Source organism: Podarcis pityusensis (assembly GCF_964106645.2).
Source record: "Podarcis pityusensis genome assembly, chromosome: 16".
NCBI lineage: Eukaryota > Metazoa > Chordata > Lepidosauria > Squamata > Lacertidae > Podarcis > Podarcis pityusensis.
In genome coordinates, this window is record NC_138041.1 from 8327650 (window position 1) to 8342041 (window position 14392).

At 49.3% G+C, this 14392-nt stretch overlaps 2 protein-coding genes across 2 annotated transcripts in view; one reads left to right on the forward strand and one right to left on the reverse strand.

The window, feature by feature from the left end:
• The first annotated feature begins 640 nt into the window (after positions 1-640).
• On the forward strand, positions 641-8778 carry LOC308465106 (protein S100-A6-like). Its single transcript, XM_080984952.1, has 3 exons — positions 641-782; positions 7187-7334; positions 8555-8778. Exons 2-3 carry the CDS (start codon positions 7197-7199, stop codon positions 8687-8689), a joined length of 273 nt encoding a protein of 90 aa, XP_080841078.1. The 5' UTR covers positions 641-782; positions 7187-7196; the 3' UTR covers positions 8690-8778.
• Positions 8779-12733: 3955 nt separating this feature from the next.
• Positions 12734-14392, reverse strand: part of CRTC2 (CREB regulated transcription coactivator 2) — a 39014-nt gene continuing 37355 nt past the window's right edge. The window contains exon 14 of the mRNA XM_080984589.1: positions 12734-13922. Coding sequence (XP_080840715.1) covers positions 13714-13922 — 209 coding nt within the window. The 3' untranslated portion in view covers positions 12734-13713. The remainder of the gene's footprint in view (positions 13923-14392) is intronic.

Here is a 14392-nt window from a genome sequence, read left to right on the forward strand (position 1 = left end):
CCAGAGCATGATTTCTGTTCTCATCCTGAAGCAAAGTTCTTAACCTGAAGCACTATTTCTGGGTTAGCGGAGTCTGTAACCTGAAGCGTATGTAACCTGAAGCGTATGTAACCCGAGGTACCACTGTATATGTATGTATACACACACCTTCTTTGAAAATGATTGGGGGATCCGGCTGTGTGTTTAAGGGCCCGTCAAATCCCAGTTTGATCTGAAGGACGAACAGACGGACACGGAGGGGAAACTGAGGCACAAGAGCAAGAGCAAACGCAGGACCGAACGAACACCTGGAGGGGAAACTGAGGCACGGAGGAAAAAGAAGAGAGAAAGAGAGGTGGGTGGGTGGATGGAAGGGAAAGAAGGAAGCTCACCTGGAAAGGGAAACTGAGGCACAGAGCAAAGAGAGAAAGTCTGTGAAAGGAAAGAAATGACAAGTTTCTAGCCCTCTGGGTGGAATTAGGGAAAAGGTCTCTCTTCTCTCTTCCCTCTCCTCTCTCTCTCTCTCTCTCTCTCTCTCTCTCTCTCTCTCTCTCTCTCTGCACCTGAGAAGTGTTGGAGGGTTCTGGAACCTGGGAAAGAGTTAATACAGCAAATAAAGGTGGAGTTTTAAATACACAGAAAGTTTTGGGGTGGGGGGGCGTTGTTCCTCTTTGCATCCAATCAGCTGCCTCCTGGGACAGCCTCGGCTCCGCCTCTGCCTATTAAGTCCAGGCTGCCCCAGCTGTGGGCTTCCACTTTCCCCATCGCTTCCTGCCACTCAGTACTGGACCATCTCGCTTCTGGTAAGTCTTGAATCCTGCTCCTCCCATCCACAGCGCCTCCATTTCGTTTCCATCATCTCCTAAGCTTTTGCAGAAGATTTCCCTTGTCCATGAGCCAGATGTGTCGCTTTTTTGCTCCAGATGTGCCCCTCCCTCCTCATTCCTAGTTCCCCTGTTCTTTTTGCCTCCTTAGGGACAGTCAAGAGACCATTTCAGAGATGCGGTTTCCTCCCCGCTAACCTAGGAATAGTTTGGAAAAAAAGTCGAACCTTTTAATATCCTTTCTGCCCTATCAGAAAGATCCTTTTCCCTAGCCCTCCCCTCCCTCGTTCTTAAGGGGGAGATCCGATAGGTCTACTCGGAAGTAAGCCTCCTTGAGTTCAGCGAGGTTTGCATACTGCTAAGTACAGGAGAGCAGCTTAGCAGCGCGAGCCTATACGGGTCTCCTCGGAAGTAAGAGCGCAGAGGATGGCAGCGTAATTCTTACCGGGGCCCACACATAAGTTAAGTTCCATTTTGCTCAGTAGGGCACCCTCCCAAGTTAAACGTGCAATTGATTATATATTGATATTGTAATTTATTTAACGGTATTTCGTCCCGTTGAGCTCAGTGGGTCACCCTCCCAAGTTAAGGGTGCAATGGTTTATTTAATGATGTTCCACCTCCATTCAAATATTGGATGCCCTTTCGTTTTAAACCTCTTTCTTAAAAACCTTTTCATTACTTCTACTCTTCTCATTTAGACGTCACTTTCTGCAAAAGAGAGAGAGAGGCGTTGAATTCCAGAGCTGTTCTAACTCCGGATTTCCCGTTTGCATTTTGCCTTCTGGTTAAGTCGCTTTCAGACTCTCTCTCTCTTGTGCAGAAAGTCTGAAAGCGACTTAACCAGAAGCTAAAATGCAAACAGGGAAAATCCGGCGTTAGAACAGCTCTGGAATCCAACGCCTCTCTCTCTCCTCTGCCCCACCCGCCGGTTTGAGATTTGAGCTGCAATAAAGGCGGTGCCTCTGGGCATACGCAGAGCGCTTGTCCTCTCGCCGCCGAACTACAGCAGCGAGCGCGTCGCTCTTTTGCGCTCAGGGAGCCGCTCCCTTGTAAATGGAAACTTACATTCCCTCGGCTTTACTCCCATTGGACAAGTTGTGCTTCCACACACCCCAAGCCTTTGCCATGTGGGGTTTTTCCACGGCTGCCGGGAGGGAGCGGGTGGGCATTGCGCTCCCCACCCGAGGAATTTTGCAACCCTCTCGAGAACTGGGAGGCGCCCAGAGTCCAAACGGGGAGAGTTTGGAGCCTGACGCATGAAGCTGTACTGCAAGAGCGCAGGAAAAAGGAAGGATGTGTGGGGAGGGGGGGTGTTGGGTGATGGAAATAGGGACTTGCCCAAGGGTGGGGCATCACACGCACCCACGGCTCCCCCCCCCCCCCTTCATGCTTGCTTAGCTTGTGCCGCTTGCAAACTTTGCGCAGCAACCCTGCGCCACACGCCCTCCTGGCCTCTGGTGGGGAGGCGTGATAATGCACACAGAGTCCCAGTAATTTCGTTTTTTGTTTTTTTAATAATATTTATTAAAGTTTCAAAAGAAGAAAAATCACATTAATAAAAAGATTAACAATAAAAAGGAAAAATACAAAGTAGAAAAAAGAAAGAAAAAAACAGTTTAAAACAATTCCATCTTTTCATCACTTCTTTTACGTTTACTTGTTTCCCGGACCTCCTCATACCTCCCTCTTTTGTATTCCAATTCAATTTGTTAATCCAGCAATTCCTTTCCCTCCTTTTTAATCCTAATCTTTAATCTTGATATATTATAACATTAAATTTTTACATATTAAAAACCAATTTTTCCATATTCTTTTGTACCTGTACAGCTAGAAACCACTTAACTTCAATCCGACATCATTCTAACATTCATTAATTTTGCAATATTTCTGTAAATAGTCTTTAAATTTCTTCCAATCTTCTTCCACCGACTCTTCTCCCTGGTCACGGATTCTGCCAGTCATTTCCGCCAATTCCATATAGTCCATCAATTTCATCTGCCATTCCTCCAGTCAGAGTCCCAGTAATTTCGTTGCTACTTTATTAGTAGAGCGTTTGCATCCTACATTTAAAGCACTCTCATGCCGGTTTTAGCTGCCATGCCCTTTTAATTTCCCTACAAACATCCTGCAAACCAAGGGTCAGCAAACCTTTTCAGCAGGGGGCCAGTCCACTGTCCCTCAGACCTTGTGGGGGGCCAGACTATTATTTTGGAAAAAAATAATAATGAACGAATTCTTATGCCCCACACATAACCCAGAGATGCATTTTAAATAAAAGGACACTTCCTACTCATGTAAAAACATGCTGATTCCCAGACCGTTTGCGGGCCAGATTTAGAAGGCCGGATCCAGCCCCTGGGCCTTAGTTTGCCTACCCATGCTGTAAACTGTAGTTCTTTCAGGGAGCTGAAAGTTCCATGAAAACAGCCCTGTTCAGTCTTTTATTATGAAGGCAATCCTGTATTGGGAAGTGTTTTTTTAATGTTTAATATTTTATTACGTTTTTATATATGTTGGAAGCTGCCCAGAGTGGCTGGGGCAACCTGGTCAGATGGGCGGGGTACAAATTAATGATGATATTAATGATAATAATAAATTACCTGCAGTTCCCAGGGTGCCTAGGGGGAAGCCATGGAATAAGAGTGTTTTAGATGGGTGTGATGATGTGCCATCCTCTAGAACAGGGATGGGAGCATCTGTGACCTTCCAGGGATGGGACAACTACAGCTCCCATCAGCCAATGGCCAAAGGTGATGAGAATTGTAGTCCAGCAGCATCCTGAAGGGCCCGCAGGTTAGTGGTTGGACCACAACTCCCATCATCCTTAGCCACTTCTTGTGCCAGCCGAGGCTGATGGGAACTGTAGTTCTGTAGGGCGCCAGGTTGCTCCCCAATGCCCTCATTTCCACAGGCAACTGGTCCCTATGCAGTTTGCTTAAGGGTGAGGCAGTACACCTGTAGGGCGTGGCTGGGCCTTGCTCTCTCTCTCTCTCCACAAATCTAGCTGTCGAGCACATGTCATCGGGTCTCGTGTGGTTTTCATTTGCTACTGCGTTGGGGGGACTGGGGCCCTCCCAGGTGATGGTGCTGGGGATGCCCCAAACCGCAAACAAAGGGAGCCAAAATAATAATAATAATAATAATAATAATAATAATAATAATAATATTTATTTATACCCCACCCTCCCCAGCCAAGGCCAGGCTCAGGGCGGCTAACAAGCAATAATAAAAACAAGTTGAATGAATACAACTTAAAAAACAAGATTCAAATACAACATTAAAACATTAAAATGCAGCTTCATCACAGGAGGAGAAAGGGAAAAAAGAAAGAGGGGGAGGGAATCAAATTGGCTCCAAGCCAAAGGCCAGACGGAACAACTCTGTCTTACCGGCCCTGTGGAAAGAAATCAGATCCTACAGGGCCCTGGTCTCATGAGGCAGAGCGTTCCACCAGGCCGGAGCCAGTGTTGAAAAGGCCCTGGCTCTGGTTGAAGCTAATCTGACTTCCTTAGGGCCCGGGACCACTAGGGTGTTGCTATTTATGGACCTTGAGGCTGTCCGTGGGGCATACCGGGAGAGGTGGTCCCGTAGGTACGATGGTCCTAGGCCGTGAAGGGCTTTAAAGGTCAGAACCAGCACCTTAAATTTGACCCTGTGCTCCACCGAGAGCCAGTGCAGCTGGAAAAGCACTGGGTGAATATGCTCCCATGGCAGAGACCCCGTGAGGATTTGATGCGCTGCCTCCGTGCCCCTTCTGTTTGCTATCGCACCTGTAGATAAGGTGGTGATCTTTTTCTGCACAGCAAGAACACCCTCTATGCTTTCTCACTCTCCCTGAAGAGGCCAGATAAGATCACCACCACCTTAAAAACCCCATCTAGAAACCAGTGCTGTTCTCATAAACCATGACAGATTCAGGGTGGGTTGTTGATTCTTCCTTAAGATTGTGCAAAAATGAGAACTTGCGGAACTGGATCTTGAAACAGCGTTGGCTACCACTGCTCACCGTAGTTTTTGCGGCACAGCACCTTGTAGGTTCAATCCCTGACTTGGAGAGAACCCTGCCTGAAATTCTGACAAGCTGCTGGCGGTCAGTGTAGACAGTAGTGAGTTAGATGGACCACAGCTCTGACTCAATATATGCCAGCTTCCTCTGTTCCCAATTAAGTCAGACCTTAATCCGAGATATACTCGGCCCAGTATACCTGAAGGAGCGTCTCCACCCCCATCATTCAGCCCAGACACTGAGGTCCAGCACCGAGGGCCTTCTGGCGGTTCCCTCACTGCGAGAAGCCAAGTTACAGGGAACCAGGCAGAGGGCCTTCTCGGTAGTGGCACCCGCCCTGTGGAATGCCCTCCCACCAGTTGTCAAAGAGAACAACAACTACCAGACTTTTAGAAGACATCTGAAGACGGCCCTGTTTAGGGAGGCTTTTAATGTTTGATGTAGTACAGTATTTTAATATTTTTTTGGAAGCCGCCCAGAGTGGCTGGGGAAGCCCAGCCAGACGGGCGGGGTATAAATAATAAATTATTATTATTATATATTATTATTATTAATCCGGAACCATGAGGACTGGAATCTTACTTTATTTTTAGGGGAAGGCCCGCAGGCAGCTCAGCGAGAGAGTGGCTCCCTTGATGTGGGTTGGGACGAGAGAGTATTCTCTTCCTTTCATCACTCCGCTTGCAGCACATGAGAAGCATTAAGCCTAAAATAATACCTCTTGCTGTGACTGCTAAGACTTCTGGTCCTTAACCCTACGGGCATGTTCCTTCCCAGGATTAAGAGACCGCACCCTGTGATCAGCTGGGATGAGAGAGTGCCACATGGCCACTCTGTCTCCTGGCACCAGGCCATGCCAAGAGAAGATATCACAGTGGCCGAGTGGGCCTAGTTGCAAGACAAATCATAGCTCAGTCATAAGCCTGCCTGGCCTCTGCCCCCCGGAACATAGGAAGCTGTTTTGTTGAGTCAAACCATTGGCAGCGGCTCTTCAGAGATTCAGACAAAGGTCTCCCCCAGTCTAGCTGGATATTGAACCCTGGATCTTGTGCATAAAAAGCAGACGCTCTTATCACTGAGCTACAAGTCCTTCCTTCACCTCCTCTTTCAGATGGGCTAACGTTTTATTTTTTTTAAAAAGTTTTATAAAGCGATGCATTATACTAATCCTTTTTTTTTTGCATCCTAAAGGCATTGGGAAACTCTCCCCCAGATTGTGAGGAGAGGCAACCAGGTGACATCACAGATGCTAGCCAATAGCTAGCTTTCCTGCTGCCTACCTTCCGGGTTTAAACCGAACCACATTGCAAGCTTGTAGAACAAGTCCCGCCCCCCTCCCAGCAATTGCCTTGGGGAAAGCAATTGCCTTATTTTTGCAGTGAATATGGTGCTACCAGACTGACATCCCCACCCCCTTCATCTAAATATTTTCTTTCTTTGTTGCAATCAAAACAAAAACTGGAACCAATTTTTAAAAAGAAAAGGAATATGGGTAGTGAACCTCAGGCCCAGGAACTAAATGTGGGCCTACAGCTTCTCTGTCTGGCCCTTGGGACCCTCTCTTTCTCCTGAGCCATACCCCTTGCCAGACCTTATTTCCACGTTCCTTGTTTCTGCCTGGCTTAGAAGTCCAACAGAGGCTTCTTCCTAGCCTGGATGGAGGGTAGTGTACAGAGAAAGTTGCCTAGTGTACAAGGGCAAAATCCACATTTGTCATGTCAGCCACTTTTGCCTGTGGCCCCCGGAAGGCTGACTGGCCCTCAGGCTGAAGAAACGTTCCCCAGCCCTGTTTTACATTAACAAGTGCAACTCGAACCTGTGCCTGCAGCTCTTTAAACTTGTTCTCTGCCGCTCACGCAGATGCAATGATGCTTAACGGATTTTTATTAAATAAAAATAAAGTAAATGCATTAGAGAGGTAAAGGGACCCCTGACCATTAGGTCCAGTCGTGGCCGACTCTGGGGTCGCGGCACTCATCTCCCTTTACTGGACAAGGGAGCCGGCGTCCAGCTTCCGGGTCATGTGGCCAGCAGGACTAAGCCGCTTCTGGCGCACCAGAGCAGCGCACGGAAACGCCGTTTACCTTCCCGCCGGAGCGGTACCTATTTATCTACTTGCACTACGACGTGCTTTCGAACTGCTAGGTTGGCAGGAGCAGGGACTGAGCAACGGGAGCTCACCCTGTCGCGGGGATTCGAACCGCCGACCTTATGATCGGCAAGTCCTAGGCTCTGTGGTTTAACCCACAGCGCCACCCGCGTCCCTTTGCGTTAAGAGAGGTAGGCAGCAGGAAAGCTTTGGAAGGCCGGCTTTCCCCTCCCAATCCGTACAGCCTCTTGAACTCTCCCCCGTTCTGTCTTGCCCCTTTTTCAGATCTCTCGCCATGGCAGCACCTCTTGACCAAGCTATCGGCCTGCTGGTTGTCACCTTCCACAAGTACGCCGGCAAGGATGGCGATAAGAACACCCTAAGCAAGAAGGAATTGAAGGAGCTGATCCAGAAGGAGCTCACCATTGGACCGGTGAGGATAGGGGAAAAGGACCAAATATGCTCAGAGTTCCTGTTTGAGGACAAAGGAAGCTGGGCGTGCACAGGGACACATCCTGTGTCTCTCGCTTTCTCTTCCCCCCACCAAATAAAAAGCTCTGCAATGTGACCATGGTGGGGTAGATTAAGCCGTATGACCTATATCCCCACTGACTCAAAACGGCTTGCCCCAGTTGCTTTTCTCCCAGAGGGGGAAATGATAATAATAATAATAATTTATTATTTGTACCCCGCCCATCTGGCTGGGCCTCCCCAGCCACTCTGGGCAGCCTCCACAAAGACCAAAAATACACTAAGATGTCACACATTAAAAACTTCCCTGAACAGGGCTGCCTTAAGATGTCTTCTGAATGTCAGGTAGTTGTTTATCTCTTTGACATCTGATGGGAGGGCGTTCCACAGGGCGGGTGCCACTACGGAGAAGGCCCTCTGCTTGGTTCCCTGTAACTTCACTTCTCGCAGCGAGGGAACCGCCAGAAGGCCCTCGGCGCTGGACCTCAGTGTCCGGGCAGAACGATGGGGGTGGAGACGCTCCTTCAGGTATACTGGGCCGAGGCCGTTTAGGGCTTTAAAGGTCAACACCAACACTTTGAATTGTGCTCTGAAACGTGCTGGGAGCCAATGTAGGTCTTTCAAGACTGGTGTTATGTGGTCTCGGATACAGAAGGACACCCACCCACCCTAGACCTTTCCTCACAAGTGGAGAAGCATCTGGGTGGATGGAGAGAGAGCAGGGGGATATGAATGGGTGGGAAGCGGGTGAAGCAGTCCCTTCATGACCCAGCAGTCTTCCGCTTTGGGCTAAATCCTCAAGAAAGGAGCTTTTCAGTTAAAATTCCATCAAATGATCAGGAAGCCACATAGACGAATTTGTCACGCGATGGCCTCAGGAAATGAGAAAGTGTAGGAGATAAGTCAGGTGCCAGGGCGTGGTCTTAATCCCAAAAGGAGGATATAAAGAACGCGTTCTGTGCGTGTGCAGAGTGAGACTCAGACAGCATTAGAGGAGCAAGGTGTCACCAACAGCATCTCCCATTGCTTCCCCCCACCTGCGATAAAAATAATGCTATTATTCATACTAAACCTTGCCTCCCCCCACAAGTTTCCCAGAAAATCGCCTCAAATGTTGAAACGGAAAGCAAAGGCCTTGTTCCACTGAGCATTCTAAATTCGTGATTTCGTTGTCTATTCCAGAAACTGCAAGATTCAGAGATACAGGCATTAATGAAAGATCTGGACCGCAATGGGGACCAAGTGGTGAACTTCCAGGAATACGTCACTTTCCTGGGTGCCCTGGCAATGATTTACAACGAAGCTTTGAGTTCGTAAATGTACACGCCGGTGGGTTGAGGCTTTGTGGTTCGGGATTATACCTCTGTAGGCGGTTTCAAGTCCAATAAAATTTAAGTTTTGTAAAATTTGGCTCCGCATCCCGTGACTTTTACCAAAGAGATCCCATGGTGTGTGAACAGGTAACTCGCAAGTCCTACGCATTCAGCTTTACGTGCTTGGCAAAAAAGGAAAGGGAAGAAACTGAAATTAAAAAGGGGACCGGTTTTTTTGGGGGGGGCAAGATGGGCATTCCCACCCATCATTGCACACAGTGTTTTGACTATATGCTTTGCCCTCACAGAGCTACATTTCCCAGAATTTCATGAGGAAGAGGTATTGATTGCTCAACAACTCTCTCTCTGTAAGGGGAATAACAGGTCTCGGCACCCCTGACTAACAACAGCTCCCAGAATCCTTTGGGGGGAGCCATGGCTGTTGGAGGTTGTGCTTTAAATGTATGGTGCAAATGTGGTCTAAAAGCAGCATCACCGATATTTTTAGAACAGCGGGCATATCTGGATTTTTGAGGGAAGTGCTATGGGTGTCAGTCACAAAATGGATGTAGGAGAGAGGAGTGGCATAAGTCAAAATGGCCGCCATTTTTACAAACAGCGGGTTCCGGGGGGGGGGGGGGTCCTATATTCACAAGGTGGTCCAAGCTGGCAGAAGCTGTCCAGAGTTTCAGGCCAGCAACCATTCCCATACCTACCTGAAGATGTGGCTGAGACCTATCGCCAGGCCTCTTCTCACCTTCAGCATTGGTGCTCTAGTCACAAACACACACCCCAGCATTTTTCGGATGAAAATAAGCACCTTCTATTCTATTATTATTATCATCATCATCATCATCATCATCATCATCTATTTATACCCTGCCCATCTGACTGGGTTGCCCCAGCTACTCTGGGCGGATTCCAACAGACTGGTACCTCAGGTTAAGTACTTAATTCGTTCCGGAGGTCCGTTCTTAACCTTGAAACTATTCTTAACCTGAAGCACCACTTTAGCTAATGGGGCCTCCTGCTGCTGCCGTGCCGCCGGAGCACGATTTCTGTTCTCATCCTGAAGCAAAGTTCTTAACCTGAAGCACTATTTCTGGGTTAGCAGAGTCTGTAACCTGAAGCGTATGTAACCCGAGGTACCACTGTACACAAAACATTAAAAGAAAACCTTCCCTATACAGGGCTGCCTTTAGATGGCTATGGAGTTAGAGAACTCCATAACCTCCAACATTTCTCCGATGAAAATAGGGATGTCCTAAGGGAAAATGGGACATTCCAGGATCAAATCAGAAACCGGGACGGCTTCTGTAAATCCGGGACTATGGACCCTGGAAAATAGGGAACCTTAGAAGGTCCATAGTCAACACCATTGCAGCAGCATGTTTTGCGATATAAAAGAAAAGATTTCACACAATAGCGCTGAACAGAAACCAAACTCTTGTTCCACAAAAGCAGTGTGCATGTTAAAAATATCAATAAATAGATGAAGGGGCTAAAGAAGCAAGCAAAAAGGATTTGGGAGTAGGAAGAGAGGGCGAGTTGTAAAGGGAGAAGGGTTTGGTCAGGGGTGGGGAATGGGGAAAGGGGTAAGTCGGATTGGGGAGCAGGGGTTTGTACCCCCTAGTCTCACACACACCCCAACCAACGAACAGAAACAGAAGCCCCTTTAAAGAACATCAATAAATTTGCTGAGTGGGATTCTGAAAGCCCTTTTGGGTGGGGGACGACACAGAACATGGAACCAGCCCAGACTGCTGGGCTGATCTGGTTCAGTCTTGTCCACATTGTCCAGCAACAGCTCTACAGTGTTTTAGACAGGGGCATTCCCATTTCTACCCTGAGACGCCAGAGATTTAACCTTTGACCTTGGGTATGGACAGCAGGTGCTCTCTGCCACTGACCTGGTTCCCTTCCTGGGTATAGATCCTTTTCAGCAGCAGCTTGTGACACACCACCCTGCCTTCTGCAGCTAAGCAGAGCCCCCAGATTCAGTCTCTCTCAATGCAGTGGCAATTGCCGGAGGGCGACAGCAGGGAGCGCTATTGCCTCCCTGCTCTGCTGCTGAGCCAGGAGTGGATCTACTACGAAACTAATGATGTTTAAGCTTCAGAGCGCCTCATCCCCCAAAGACCCCAGAAGCAAATTTAGTCCATGCTGCTTAGTGTTTTGCGGTCTAGTAGACACAGTTTGAGGCACACAATTTATCTTTTGCAGTATATTTCAAGAACCCCCAAGTTTGAGAGTCGGTAGTGCAGATGTGGCAAAGAAATCAGTGGTTACCCAGATCCCGTTTGTGGTTGCGAAGGGGCCCTCTTAGCAGTTCGACCTTCGGGGACCCAAAAATGTTAGTCCACCACAGTTCTGAGCTTTCCAGGGGAATCTGGTTGGGCTTTGGCTGCAGGATCTGATTTCTTTCCGCAGGGCCTGTAAGACAGAGTTGTTCTGCCTGGCCTTTGGCTTGGAATCAACTTGATCCCCCTCCCCCCTTTTTCCTTTCTCCTTCTGTGATGGAACTCCTATTTGGGGACTTCCCTGGCTTTTTTCTGGCCCACGCAGGACCAGTCTGGATAGTTGGCCTTGGTGAAGATTTGACATTTTCATCCCCAAAAAGTTTTTGATTTGAGTTTCTACTGAAATGAGGGTGAATTTTAATGTTGTACTTAATCTTGTTTTGAAGTTGTATTTTAATCAATTGTTTTTATACCTGGTGTTAGCCACCCTGAACCCGGTCTTGGCTGGGGAGGGCGGGGTATAAATAAAATTTATTATTATTATTGTGGGGGGAAATGGACCAAGTGGACCATCTATGTCAGAGCTCTTCTCCTCAAGGAGTACCACTCATGGGACTGACCCCTTACTCACCTAGTTAAAAGTGCACTCAGACTCTCACCTGCCAGGTAAGGTCAATGGGGTGGAGGGAGATTTTGCAGGTGTACTTAATTTTGTGGCACCACCAGGTGGCACTCTGGCTACATAATTCTCCAGGCAGCCGTCACTCGCAAGTTTTGTAGTCTTACCAAAAAAGTCTGGATCTCACATGTGGAGCTTTCTGCTATTTATCCATTGACTCTTGGCCAATGCAAAATTCGGGGAGGAATAAGGCGATCGGTGACCACTAGCCAGGATGTTCTGCCTCCAGAATCGGCGCCAGAGTCGCAAGTGGGAAGAGTTGCCATAGTGTTTGGGTTTACATTGGGGTATCTAGTTGGCCAACTGAACAACTGCACGCTAAAATCAAGGGCAGAGGAGTCGCTGAAAGCTCTGTGCTGCTGTTTTAACTATGGAATTCACTCTGTAAATGCCAATAACGGGCATGAACTTGGATGTTTCTAGAAGACTGGGCAAATTCTTGGAGGATATGGCTAGGAATGGCTACTAGCTACCATGGTCAGAGCAGGGCCAGCGCACCCATGAGGCAAGCTGTGGCAGTTGCCCCAGGCAGTAGAACCGGCCTCCGAGGAGCCCACTGCTGCCCCCTCGTCTCTGGCTGCGGAAGAGGAGGCGGCCAAGAGCTGCCATATTCTGTTTTGCTTCAAGCCGCCTGGGCTGCCCCTGGGTCAGAGACAGCATCCTTCTGAATACCAAGGACTGGAAATCGCAGGAGGGGAGGCTGCTTTCGCACTCGGGGTCGGCTTGTGGGTGCCCCATTGGGGCCCCTGCGAGAACAGGGATGCAGGACTAGATGGGATATGGGTCTGATCCAGCAGCACTTCCCTTAGTAAATTCGTGTGCCCAGGTATCCCGCCCAAGATCACATGAAACCGGTCCGGAGAATTTTGCATCGGTTTTTCCTCTTTCGCTGAGACCACGTGGCAAGCGGCTTCTGAAAACCAGGGGCGGATGGGCTCTTAAAGTTTTGCGTCAGAAGCAGACCAGACGCCAGGGGCAAAATGTAGCTCAGGCGTCGCCCTGAGCCCCTTCCTTGCAGACTTTGGGCAGCTGCTCTGGAAAAAAGAGGACCCGAGGCTGGGACAGTCCCCACCCTGATCTGGCGGGACGAACCGCCGCCCGGAAAACCACACAAAAACCAGTGACGGAATGTTGTTATAATTAACATATATTTTAAAAAATAATAATAAAATCACTCTGGTTTATCTCTTCCACAGTGGGGGCGGAGGGGAAGGAAAGGTGAGGTATGGGCTGAACCCCAACCACAGCCCCCCCTACTTTGAGCTCCCCCCCTCCGCCCCAAACTCAAGCACAGAAGCCAGACCTCACGACAGATAAGGATGCAAAGTTACAAGTGCTTTACAAGAGAAACGCCCCCCCTTTTTCCTCTCCCCCACATGTACACGGCAGCTCAGGAGGAGAGGGTGGGGGGGCAGGAGAGAAGGGCAGTTATGTACATAATTGCTTTTCTTTAAAATAAAATTTTAAAAAAACATGATTAGGCCAAAAAAAGAGAGAGAAAAAACGAGAACGTAACCCGCCCGCCCCCCCCAAATGCTCTGCACGCTACGAAAGTCTCTATAGCTATCGGGTGCAGGTACGAAATATACACAGGAATAAACTTGGGGAAACGAAATGGCTGGAATTGATTTTGAGGGGGGGGGGCAGACACTTGGATTCACATGAATGCGAGCGCCCCCCAACACCCCGATTCAAGGGAACTGGAACACTAACACCTAGATAGCGTACGTTCTCTCCCACTTTGGGAAGGATGCTGAAAACTTTCGTGGTCTGCCCCCCGCCTCTAAACAGTGCAGAGGCTTCTTCCCTGCCCCTGGGGGGGTCAACCCGTGCCCCGGTCCCCTATAACCTGGGATTGCAAGTGCTCGTTGCAAAGTCCGGTCCCAGAGCACCCTAGGAGGCGTTTAAGCTTGGAGGGAGATGGCGACACTGCAGTTGGGGGTGGAAAGGCAGGGCGGGCAAACACAATCTCTTCTGTCCCCAGCCCCTCTTGCCCGGCGCCTCTGGCTTAGGAAAGCAAAAAAAAGTCGTCCTTTTGTTTTTTCGTGGCTCAAGAGGGTCCACCTCGCAGGGGTGGCGTTTCTCGGCGCTGCGGCCCTCCCCCTTCCTTCACTGGAGTCGGTCGGTGCGGAAAGAATCCTCGACGGCCGGGTCGGTCAGCAGGGCGTACGGGTCGCTCAGCATGTTGAGTCCGTCCAAAGTGAGCGGCTCGATCCTCAGGTCCTCATCCAGACCCAGGGAGGAGGAGTCCATCTCAAAGCCCGGCATGCCCGCCAGAACGGTGGCGATCTCCCTGGAGATCCCGGGCGGGGAGTCCCCTAGAGGAGGGAAGGACCGGAGAGCAAAAAGAGATGTACAGACACGGAGAAGTTTCTTCCTCACACGGTGCGTACCGTAGATTTTGGCGTATTAGGCAAGTGGGCGTATAAGACGACCCCCCCAATTGGCAGCTGCCAATTTGGGGGGTTGACTTATATGCCCAGTCTTATACGTGGCAGCTTCACTGGTCAGCGGCAGTGGGCTCCGCGCCGGGAGGAAGCCGCCTGGCGAAGCTGCCCAGCAAACCCATACCCGGCATATAAGAGAACCCCAACTTTTTAGAGGATTTTCCAGGGTTAAAAAGTCGTCTTATACGCCGGAATCTACGGTAGTTAAATTGCAGAATTCTACGTGGGGCCGCCTTTGAAGGCGACTCAGGAACTACAACTAATCCAGAATGCGGCAGCTGAACTCGGAGCAGCCACCGGGACAGTATAATAGCAGTCCTAAAGGATCTACACCGACTCCA

Bases quoted from the DNA above. Each gene is read 5' to 3' on its own strand.
- LOC308465106 (XM_080984952.1), top strand. From the start codon at position 7,197: ATGGCAGCACCTCTTGACCAAGCTATCGGCCTGCTGGTTGTCACCTTC. The intron at 7,335-8,554 runs GTGAGGATAGGG...TGTCTATTCCAG, and splicing joins AGGAGCTCACCATTGGACCG to AAACTGCAAGATTCAGAGAT.